At 49.3% G+C, this 12,515-nt stretch overlaps 1 protein-coding gene across 2 annotated transcripts in view; it reads right to left on the bottom strand.

Moving 5' to 3' along the window:
* Positions 1-12,515, bottom strand: part of LOC140392956 (hexokinase-1-like) — a 1,204,152-nt gene that overhangs the window by 676,168 nt on the left and 515,469 nt on the right. For both annotated transcript variants that reach the window (XM_072478765.1, XM_072478766.1), the window contains exons 6-7: positions 1,221-1,320; positions 944-1,127 (exon numbers count right to left, since the gene is read on the bottom strand). In XM_072478765.1, the coding sequence (XP_072334866.1) occupies positions 944-1,127; positions 1,221-1,320 (284 nt within the window). The remainder of the gene's footprint in view (positions 1-943; positions 1,128-1,220; positions 1,321-12,515) is intronic.

Here is a 12,515-nt window from a genome sequence, read left to right as displayed (position 1 = left end):
TTGATTAATCAGGGGATCAGGGGTTATGGGGAGAAGGCAAGAGAATGGGGATGAGAAAAATATCAGCCATGATTGAATGGCGGAGCAGACTCGATGGGCCGAGCGGCCTAATTCTGCTCCTATGTCTTATGGTCTTATATTAAACAAGACACAGAATATCAGAGCAGGGAAGTTATGCTGGATTCATTAGTTAGGCCCCAACTTGAGTACTGTATGCAGTTCTCATTACTGAAAGGATGTAATTGCATTTGAGAAGGTACATAGCAGGTATATAAAAATGCTGCCAGGACTGGAAAATTGCAGGTATGAGGAAAGATTGGATAGGCTTTGGTTTGACTGAGATGTACAAAATTGAGGGGCCTGGATAGAATGGATGGGGAAGGCCTATACACTTTAGCGGAGAGGTCAGTGACTCGGCATTATAAATGTAAAGCGATTGGTAGAAAGAATAGAGGGGAGATGAGAAAATATTATTTCACCCAGAGGACTGTGGGGGTCTGAATCTCACTGCCTGAAAGGGAGAGAGAGGCAAAAACTCTCAACTCAATGAAAAGGGGTCTGGATTTGGACCTGTGCTGCGGTATCCTGCAGGGCTACAGGCCAATACTGGAAAATGGGATTAGGCCGGGGGGTTTTGTTTTCCGGCTGGCACAGACATGATGGGAAGAGTGGTCTCTTTCTGTGCGGTAGATTTTCCATGATTTTATGATTCTATTCAAGCATGAGGCTGTTAAGAGTCTAACCTGTACACATAACCTTATCTAAACACAGTCAGCGAAGATTGATTGTGAACACTGCTCATCCACTTGAGATCAATGTGCTCAACATAAAACCTGGAACCTTTAAGAAAGGTCATGACAAGGTCAGGAAACTAATGTCAGAGATCAAGAAGCAGTTATGTTTAATGAAGAGTGAGTCAAATGAAGATTCAATGACAACTTACAGCTGTTTCCCTGGGTTGATGGAGCCAGCATCTACTTCCTTATCATATGAAGTCCGGAAGTTATCCAAAGAGCCATCATCCCCGAATGCTCCCCATTCGGTGTTAATACACATCCTCCCTTCATCTCCTTCAATGGCCTGGATGTGTCTGAGCTCCTCCATGTAACAGGCATTAGTGCCTGTACCTGTTTAAGGGCAGATTGCTTATTCCAAGCCTCCACTTCATGCATGAAAGGAAATGTTTATAGACTGAAAAGTGATTATAAGCTGCAGATTACCAATAACAATGCCAACTTCACAATACGGGTCATCGAATCCACATGCCATCATGGTTCCCACGGTATCATTCACTAAGGCCAACACATCCACTTCATAATCCTAATAAAACAACAATATCTGACTGAATAAACACAGACATTCCACGGTCTAACAAAACATTCATTACAAGAAAATGGGCAATAACAGCAGGAGTTAATAGATATTCGGTTTAAGTTAGTCATGTGAGTGCAACATTATGTACCTTGTTCCATTACCACCACAAACACTCCCAGGACAGGTACAGCACAGGGCTAGATACAGAGTAAAGCTCCCTCCACACTGTCCCCATCAAACACTCCCAGGAGAGGTACAGTACAAGGTTAAATACAGAATAAAGCCTATTCTACACTGTCCCAATCAAACACTCCCAGGAGAGGTACAGCACGGGGTAACATACAAAATAAAGCTCCTTCTACACTGCCCCATTCAAAGATTCCCAGGACAGGTACAGCACGGGGTTAGTAAAGCTCCCTCTACACTGCCCCCATCAAACACTCCCAGGGCAGGTACAGCACAAGGTTAAATACAGAATAAAGCTCTCTCTACACTGTCCCATCAAACACTCCCAGGATAGGTCCAGCACAGGGTAACGTACAGACTAAAGCTCCCTCTACACTGCCCCCTTCAAAGGCTCCCAGGACAGGTAGAGCACAGGGTTAGATACAGGGTAAAGCTCCCCTACACTGCCCCCCTCAAAGACTCCCAGGATCGGTACAACACGGGGTTTGTTACGACACCCTGAGCGAGCACACGGTCAATTCCAGCCACCCTTGTCTCGGAGTCGCAATGCAACTGAATTAAGAAATAATTCTGATAAATGTGTTGAGATTTTGGCCCTAGACAGCTCCAATGCAGTAAAAACATTGACAAACTGTTTATCAACAACAAGAGGAAAAGATATGAAAAAATAACAGAGCACTTGTCTACTAATCTATCTAATCCCAAATCCCTGTTCCACCCTCCGCCCAGACAAACACAAGACAGACATACGGTGTAAATGGAGGGGGAAAAATAACAGGGATTAAGAGTTATGAGAAGGTTGTTATCTGCCGACATGCCGGTCTTTGAAGCTGCAATCTCTGAATGATGTCTTCAACCGGAACCTGCAGGCTTTAGAATGCTCTCTACATGGGCAGGCTGAGAGAGAGAGAGAAAGAGAGAGAGAGAGAGAGTTTTAAAACTGTCTCATTGGATCTCTCCACAGAACTCAAGACAAAATGGAACTCTTCAGAAGACCTTCCTTCCTTCTGGAACTTTCTGACCGGCTCCATCGATCAAAGTATCAACAGGAGAAGGCTGAGAATTGACTGATTGATTGCTTGCCAAGTCTATCAAACGACCTCAGGTTCTGCCACAGAACCGTGAGAAGACATCGTGGCCTGGCCCAATAGGACAGGGGTGTGATGCACGATCAATTGCACAAAGACTAAAGTTGGGTACAAATGTGGCTTTATTACAGTCAGATGCGTGGCCTCCTGCTGCAGCTGGCGAAATGGCAGAGCAATGGAGGTCACGCATATTTATACAGTTCTCCGTGGGCGGAGCCAGCCGGCAGGAGCTACCGGCGAACCTGTAGTGCAGGTCCTACCTTACATCTCCAATTACAGTGGTTCACCACAGGGTGTTCCAGCTTTGCTTAAAATGTGTAGTTTAGGACAGCACAGTGGCACAGTGGTTAGCACAGCTACCTCGTGGCGCCAAGGTTCCAGATTCGATCCCTGTCTGTATAGAGTTTGCACATTCTCCCCGTGTCTGCTGGGTTTCGCCCCCACAACCTAAAGCTGTGCAGGGTAGGTGGATTGGCCACGCTAAAATGCCCCTTAATTGGAAAAAAATGAATTGGATATTCTAAATTTAAAAAAATGTGTAGGTTCCCCATGGTCGGCTCATGAAGAAAGTAAGGAGGTGTGGGATAGAGGGAAATTTAGTCAATTGGATAAGTAACTGGCTATCACATAGAAGACAGAGGGTGGTGGTGGATGGAAAATTTTCATACTGGAGACCAGTTACCAGCGGTGTACCACAGGGATTAGTGCTGGGTCCTCTGCTATTTGTGATTTTTATCAATGACTTGGAGAATGGGGCTGAAGGGTGGGTCAGTAAATTTGCTGATGACACCAAGATTGGTGGAGTAGTGGATGAGGTGGAGGGCTGTTGTAGGCTGCAAAGAGACATTGATAGGATGCAGAGCTGGGCTGAAAAATGGCAGATGGAGTTTAACCCTGATAAGTACGAGGTGATTCATTTTGGTAGAAAAAATGTGAATGCGGATTACAGGGTCAATGGCAGGGTTCTGAGGAATGTGGAGGAACAGAGAGATCTTGGGGTTCATGTCCACAGATCTCTGAAGGTTGCCACTCAAGTGGATAGAGCTGTGAAGAAGGCCTATAGTGTGTTAGCGTTTATTAACAGGGGGCTTGAGGGGCAGATCTGGTCACCTCACTATAGGAAGGATGTGGAAGCATTGGAAAGGGTGCAAAGGAGATTTACCAGGATGCTGCCTGGTTTGGAGGGTAGGTCTTATGAGGAAAGGTTGAGGGAACTAGGGCTTTTCTCTTTGGAGTGGAGGAGGATGAGAGGCGACTTAATAGAGGTTTATAAGATGATGAGGGGGACAGATAGAGTGGACATTCAGAGACTATTTCCTCGGGTGGATGTAGCTGTTACAAGGGGGCATAACTATAAGGTTCGGGGTGGGAGATATAGGAGGGATGTCCGAGGTAGGTTTTTTACTCAGAGAGTGGTTAGGGTGTGAAATGGACTGCCTGCTGTGATAGTGGAGTCGGACACTTTCGGAACTTTCAAGCGGTTATTGGATAGGCACATGGAGCACACCACAATGACAGGATTGATCTTGATCTTGATTTCGGATAAAGCTCGAGGGTCGAAGGGCCTGTTCTGTGCTGTACTGTTCTATGTTCTATGTTAACAGAAATCCCAAATGACGCAGTAATGTTGCAGCAGCTAACCAGAAGACTGTAGGTCAAAGCAGGCAGAAGGACGGGGATAAAACAATGAATACTGCAGACAAAAGGTTTTAACACAACATAATAACAGGTTATTGATAGACTAGAGTTCCCTATACACTGTCCCATCAAAAACTCCCAGGACAGGTACAGAACGATTTGAAAAGGTACACCATACTCATCAAACACTCCCAGGACACTCCCACCTATTTGATGGGGCCAGTGTAGAGAGCTTTAGTCTGTATGTAACCCTGTAAAGTATGTATCCTGAGAGTGTTCAATGGAGACAATGTAGAGCGAGCTTTAGTCTGTATCTAACCCCGTGCTGTAGCTGCCCTTGGAGTGTTTGATGGGACAGTGGACAGATTAGATGCAGCGAAAAGCTATCTCTACATTGTCCCCAACAAGCACTCTCAGGACAGGAACTGCACGGGTTAGATCCGGAAAAAATCTCCCTCAAACTTGTTGGATTCACCTTAATCCAACTTGCCAAGGACTTTTCATGACCCCTCCGAACTCTCCTAATTTCCCACTTAAGCAGCTTCCTACTTTCTTTATACTCCTCAAGGGTTTTGAATGGCCCCACCCTTCTAGACCATACAAAAGTCTTCTTTTTCTTTTTGACGAGGTTCACAATATCCCTCGTTATCCAAGGCTCCCTAAACTTCCCATACTTATCCCTTGTTCTCTCAGGAATGTGACTTTTCTGAATCCTAATCAACTGTTGCTTGAAAGACTCCCCACATGTTCGATGTTGATTTACCCTCTAATAGCCGCACCCAATCCAAATTCTTGAATTCCTGTCTAATGTTATCGTAATTTGCCTTTCTCCACTTTAGTACAATGATGCATCCCTCATCCCTATCCAAAAGTACCCTAAAAATTATTACAGGCCCCCAACTTCCAGCGAGAGATAGAGGATTATATAAGTAGACAGATTTTGGATAGGCGCAAATCGTTATTCTAATTTGAACTGCGCAGTGTCCATGTACTGTGCATATTTGATTTAAATTGTTAATGTATCTTGAATTCAACCTATCTGTAATTGCGAGAGGCAATCATTTCGACAAAGCTTCCTGCAGGGCTGAGTTGAAAACATCTTAATAATCGGTAAGAAAACCAATCATCAGTAGACACACCAAATTAATGTGGCTAATTGATATTAAAACCCAATTTAAGTTCAGTCTCAAGCTCTGTTCAATTAATATATATGTGCGGTGAAATGTTCAGATCATAACAATCCTCCCCATTCAGGATGTCCTGTGTTTGTTCAATGGGCAGCACGGTAGCACAGTGGCTTTACAGCTCCAGGATCACGGCTTGGGTCACTGTCTGTGCGGAGTCTGCACGTTCTCCCCTTGTCTGCGTGGGTTTCCTCCGGGTGCTCTGGTTTCCTCCCACAATCCAAAGATGTGTGGGTTAGGTGGATTGGCCATGCTAAATTGCCCTGAGTGTCCAAAGAAAAGTTAGGTGGGGTTACTGGGTTACAGGGATAGGGTGGAGGTGTGGGCTTAAAGACCCTCTTTCCAGGGGTCGGTGCAGACTTGATGAGCCGAATGGCCTCCTTCTGCACTGTAAATTCTATGATTCAGAGACATCCTTGACTCTGGAACCAAGGAGGCATCATCCCATCCTGGAGTCTCTTTCCCATCCACAGAAGTGCCTATCTGTGCCCTTACCACAGAGTTCCCTATAACTATCGCTCTCCTGCACTTAGCCCTTCCCTGCAGAGCAACAGAGCCAGTTGTGGTCTCACTGTTCAAGCTGTTGTTGTTTTCCCCAGATAGACTATCCTCCCCCAACAGTATCCAAAATGGTATACCTGTTTGGCGAGGGGGACAGCCACAGGGGATTCCTGCACTGACTGCCTCCCTTTCTAGCGGTCACTCATCTGTCTGCCTGCACCTTGGCTGTGACGATTGTGGTATTATCAGGTATTGCAGTACCCGAGAGGCTGTAGACCATTGGGTAAACCTAGGAGTTTACCATTGGCTGTTTGGTATGTAGCTCCGCCCTGACAGGCGGGGTATAAGAACCGGTGCCGTCCCAGCAGCCCTCATTCTGTACCGAAGCTGCTGGGGAACAGATCTAGTCTATTAAAGCCTTCAGTTATGTTACAACCTCAACTTTGAGTTGAATTGATTGTGCATCAATTTAATAGACTACTCTTAAGCTGAAAGAATGGATCTCCGAATCAAGCCGGAGTGCCTACAACTCAGCCCCCACGCGGAGAACTCGGCGGTTATATTTAAGCACTGGCTGGCGTGCTTTAAAGGCTACCTCGAGACGGCTGGAGGCACCCCCTCAGGAGAACAGAAACTGCATCTCCTGCACTCGAGAGTAAGCCCTGGAATCTTCACCCTCCTCGAGGAGGCGGAGGACTATGATGCTGTGATTGAACTGTTAAAGGGACATTATATACGCCCTGTAAACAAGGTCTACGCACGTCACCTGCTTGCAACTAGACGGCAAAGCCCCGTGGAATCGCTGGAGGACTTCTACCGTGCGCTACTGGTGCTGGGCAGAAACTGTGGCTGCCCGCAGGTTTTGGGCAGCGCGCACATGGAACTTCTAATCCGGGGTGCCTTCACAGCAGGTATGAGCTCCTCAGAGATCCGCCAAAGACTCTTAGAAAAGGACACCCTGGGACTGAGAGAGGCACGGGCCCTGGCAGGATCCATGGATGTTGCCTCCAGAAACGCGCAGTCCTATGCGCCCGACTGCGCAGCGGCCCCCTGGGCTGCATGGCATCCCGCAGCGGCAGCCCCACTGACCTTCCCCGCAGGCCTGCGCTGTAAGACGGCCCGCTAACTCTGTTGGGCCCTGCTGTTTCTTCTGCGGGCAGGCGAAGCATCCCCGCACGCGCTGCCCGGCCCGCACCTCCACCTGCAAAGGGTGCGGCAAGGAGGGCCATTTTGTGGGGGTCTGCCATGCACGAGCTGTGGCCGCGGTCTCCAGCGACCCCGGACCGCTGCGGCAATCTTCCCCTTGGGCCCCAGGCGGCCAGCACTCACCGCCACCCCCCTACCCTAGGGCCACGTCCGACCCACGGGCCATCTTGCCCCTCGGACACCACTTTTGTCCATGCCCGCCGCCATTTTGTCCATCCCCGACCACCATGTGCGATCAATTGGAGACGCCATCTTGGATGGTGCCCCAGGCCCCCAGCACAGCCGACTACACGCTGCCCGATCACAACCCACAACTGCTCCATCTCGCCTCGGTGACGCTGGACCAAAATCGACCTCGGACACTCGCAACTGCAACGACGACGGTGTTCATCAACGGCCACGAGACGTTTTGCCTGATCGACTCTGGGAGCACGGAGAGCTTTATACACCCCGACACGGTAAGGCGCTGTTCACTTGTTACCCACCCTGTAAACCAAAGAATCTCCCTGGCCTCCGGGTCACACTCGGTGGAGATAAAGGGGTTCTGCCTAGCAGACCTCACTGTCCAAGGCAGGAAATTCAACAATTTCCGCCTTTATGTCCTGCCGCATCTCTGCGCGGCTACACTCCTGGGGTTGGACTTCCAATGTAACTTGCAAAGCCTGACCTTTAAATTCGGCGGCCCTATACCCCGTCGTTACTGTCTGCGGCCTCGCGACCCTTAAGGTCGACTCGCCTTCCCTGTTTGCGAACCTCACCCCGGATTGCAAACCCGTCGCCACCAGGAGCAGACGGTACAGTGCCCAGGACCGGACCGTCATCAGGTCAGAGGTCCAAGGGGTCATTGAAGCTAGCAACAGTCCCTGGAGAGCTCAAGTAGTGGTGGTGAAGACCGGGGAGAAACATAGGATGGTCATTGACTACAGTCAGATCATCAAAAGGTTTACGCAGCTGGATGCGCACCCTCTCTCCCGTATAGCCGACCTGGTGAACAGGATCGTGCAATACAAGGCCTTCTCCACGGTGGATCTCAAGTCCTCTTACCATCAGCTACCCCTCCGCACTAGTGACCGCAAGTACACTGCCTTCGAAGCAGATGGGCGGCTCTGCCAATTTTTAAGGGTTTCCTTTGGTGTCACTAATGGGGTCTCGGTCTTCAACGCGAGATGGACCAAATGGTTGACCGATACGGCTTAGGCGCAACGTTCCCGTATCTTGATAACGTCACCATCTGCGGCCATGACCAGCAGGACCACGACACCAACCTCTGGAAATTTCTCCAGACCGCGAAAATCCTTAACTTAACGTATAATAAGGATAAATGCGTATTTAGCCATTCTCGGCTACGTAGTGTGAAATGGAGTTATAGGCCCCGACCCTGAATGCATGCGCCCCCTTATGGAGTTCCCCCTCCCTCACTGCCCCAAGGCCCTGAAGCGCTGCCTCGATTTTTTCAGTTATTTCGCACAGTGGGTCCCCAACTACGCAGACAAAGCCCGACCCTTAATCCAGTCCACAACCTTCCCCCTGTCGACGGAGGCCCACCAGGCCTTCTGCCTTCTGCCGCATCAAAGCAGACATTGCAAAGGCCACGGTGCGCGCCATCGACGAGTCCCTCCACTTCCATGTTGAGAGCGATGCGTCCGACGTAGTTCTGGCCGCCACCCTCAACCAAGCAGACAGACCTGTGGCCTTCTTCTCCCGTACCATCCATGCTTCAGAAATTCACCATTCCTCGGTCGAAAAAGAGGCACAAGCCATAGTAGAAGCTGTGCGACATTGGCGGCATTACCTGGCCGGCAAGAGATTCACTCTCCTCACTGACCAACGGTCGGTGGCGTTCATGTTTGATAATGCACAGCGGGGCAAGATAAAGAATGACAAGATCTTACGGTGGAGAATAGAACTCTCCACCTACAACTACGAGATCTTGTACCGTCCTGGGAAGCTAAACGAGCCTTCCGATGCCCTGTCTGGCGGCACGTGTGCCACCACACAAGTGGACCGCCTCTGAGCCCTCCACGAGGACCTCTGCCACCCGGAGGTCACTCGTTTTTTCCACTTCATTAAGACCCGCAACCTGCCCTACTCCATCGAGGAGGTCAGGACAGTCACCAGGGTCTGCAAACCGCACTTCTACCCCAGAGAGGGCGCACCTGATAAAGGCTTCCCGTCCCTTTGAACGCCTCAGCATGGACTTCAAAGGCCCCCTCCCCACCACCGACCGCAACGCATATTTCCTGAATGTGATTGACGAGTACTCCCGGTTCCCATTCGCTATCCCCTGCCCAGACATGACCGTAACCACTGCCATCAAGGCCCTCCAGGGTATCTTTACACTGTTCGGGTTCCCGCGTACATACACAGTGATAGGGGGTCCTCCATTATGAGCGACGAACTGCGTCAATTCCTGCTCAGCAAGGGCATCGCCTCAAGCAGTACGACCAGATACAACCCCCGGGGAAACAGGCAGGTAGAGAGGGAGAACGGAACGGTCTGGAAAACCGTTCTACTGACCCTACGGTCAAGGACTCTCCCCATCTCCCGCTGGCAGGAAGTCCTCCCGGAGGCCCTCCATGCCATCCGGTCACTGCTCTGTACAACTACCAATCAGTCACCTCATGAACGTCTCCTTGTCTTCCCCAGGAAGTCCTCCTCCGGGACCTCGCTCCCAACCTGGCTAGCGACACCCGGACCCATCCTGCTTCGGAAGCACGTGCGGGCGCAGAAGTCGGACCCGTTGGTCGAGAGGGTCCACCTGCCGCACGCTAACCCCCAGTACGCCTACGTGGCGTTCCCTGACAGCCGGCAAGATACAGTCTCCCTCCGGGACCTGGCGCCCGCCGGAACCCCACGCGCACCCGAACCATTACAGCACCTCACTGGAGGGTCGGTCCTCCCGCCGCTCCTACCTAGGCCATCCCACCTACCGACGCCCCCTACAGGCGCCCCCCTCTCGTGTCAACCGTTTGCCCCACCAGCGCCGTCTAGGGGTGACAAAGCTGCCATGGAGGACAAAGCCACGTTCCCGGAGTTGCAGACGCCCGGACCCCCACCAGAATCACCACCGAGGCTCAGATGATCCAGGAGGACGACCAGGCCACTCGACTGACTGATTGCTTCAGTGTAACTGTAACTGTAAATGAACACTGACTGTATATATCTTCCACGCTTGTAAATATTCTCGACAACCCTGTAAGGAGGTATCACGGTACCTCCATATCTGATGATACCATGTTAAATGCAATTGTAACCACTGGCCACCACCCCCGCTGGACTCTTTTTTAACAGGGGTGAATGTGGTATTATCAGATATTGCAGTAGCCGAGAGGCTGTAGACCATTGGGTAAACCTAGGAGTTTACCATTGGGTGTTTGGTATGTAGCTCCGCCCTGACAGGCGGGGTATAAGAACCGGTGCCGTCCCAGCAGCCCTCATTCTGTACAGAAGCTGCCAGGGAACAGATCTAGTCTATTAAAGCCTTCAGTTATGTTACAACCTCATCTTAGAATTTAATTGATCGTGCATCAACCATGTCTCTATAACTCCTATCTATGACGCTTTCCGCCACCTGCATGCTCCAAAGTGCATACAACTGCTGTTCCAACCGAACCACGTGGTCTGTGAGGAGCTGTCTTTGATTACACTTCCTGCAGACGTGGTCGACTGGAACGCTGGAAGCGTTACGTATCTCCCACAATTATCACCCTCGGCTTCTCCCCAGCCTTGGGCTTCGGTCGGAGTGACCTATGGGCCCTGTTGATCTCCGGTGGCTTGGGAAGCTGTCTCTTCCAACGAAGTTGCCCAGCATCTGGGCCATGTAGTCAATCAGGTCTATGCGCTCGATCCCCTCTGGGAGGCCCACTATTCGAATATTCTGCCGCCGAGACCTGATCCCCGACCTTCCCCTTCAGGCTTCCTTGGGTCCCCACCAACCTTTTTATCTCTGCTTGCAGCGCGACGATCCTGTCGCTCTGCTCGATCGATGACTTTTCGAGCTCCTGGATTGTCTTTCCCAGAGCCTCCAGCTTTTTCCCCATTCCATTGAGCACTGTCTGCATTGCAATAGGTGCATCCGCCACCACCTTGACTGCCACCCTGGTCTCCACTTTAACCTCTTCCTTCATTGCGGTCAATTCCATTGGTTAGGGATGTCTTCCATCCCTCTCCAGGTGGGAGAAGGGGAGCATGTTGTCTGGTTCATTGGTCTCCCTGTCTCGGGGGTGGCCGTGGACCCCTCGCCTCATGGGTCTGCTGACTTGTTCGCTGCTGCTCCCCTTTTTGATACTGCTTCTGACTTCTCTGTGGCCTCTTGAGCTACTGCCATATTGCTCTTCTTCTTTGCCTTTTCTGTTTAACAGTTGAATAAGTTCAAATTTTGCAGTTAAATTCGGCCAAAAGTGCCTATTTTACTGTATTCTGGAGGAGAGCTACCTGATGTGCGACTGCTCAGCACATCCCTGTCACCAGAAGTCTAGTGATTCATTTCCAACAACACCCAGATTCCTTTGTACTGCAGTATTCTGCAGTCTCCCTATTTAAATAATATTCTGCTTTTCTTTTCTTCCTCCCGCCAGAATCCAAGTCATTAATATAGATTGTGAATACCTAACATCCCAGCGCTCGTTGCAATTTGCCAATTTGAAAATGACTCATTTATCCTGTTAGTTCATTAATCCTCTATTCACAGTAAAGTGTTAGGTGAACACCATTGTGACATTATCATAAATGTGAGAACTGCAAGGATTAATTAAATGTCGAAATAAACCACGAGAGGGAGCTAGATGTACAATTATAAAAGACATTGATATTAAGCCTTATGGGTGAGAGGTTGAGGAGAAAGCTGGAAAACAGGCTGAAGGAAAGATATTGTGAGTGAGAGCAGATCATAGTTAATGTAATGGTGTAGAGATTAGTCGCAGATGAGTGTAGATGTTTATTATCAGCTGTGAATTAAAAAGGAGTAAGTGACGACTTGATATAAATGGCTCGGAAATTCCATTTAAGATAGATACAGGAGCAGACGCAAATTTAATATCTGAGATGAACTTAAGATAAGCATACAGTACACCGCAAATACAGAAATCTACCTGCTGGTTAACTGAATACAATGGGAATACAATTGCCACAAGAGGCTCCTGCTGTCTCATTGTTAGAAATGGTGACATTGAAATACTAATCGAATTTGAGATAGTGGAAGATGGTAAATCATCGCTACTTATGGTGGATGCTTGCGATAAATTAAACCTAGTTGAAAGGATATACACAGCAAGACTTTGAATGATCAGCATAAAGAACCAGGATAAGACTTATTTGTTGCTGATAACCTATCCAGAGCTACAAAATGATACTGACACCTCAGATACAGATATATGTCCATGTCTATGTCCACATATAT

Source organism: Scyliorhinus torazame, chromosome 16 (genome assembly GCF_047496885.1).
Source record: "Scyliorhinus torazame isolate Kashiwa2021f chromosome 16, sScyTor2.1, whole genome shotgun sequence".
NCBI lineage: Eukaryota > Metazoa > Chordata > Chondrichthyes > Carcharhiniformes > Scyliorhinidae > Scyliorhinus > Scyliorhinus torazame.
The sequence above is the reverse complement of the archived record's forward strand: the minus strand, read 5'-3'. Positions and strand labels throughout refer to the sequence as shown.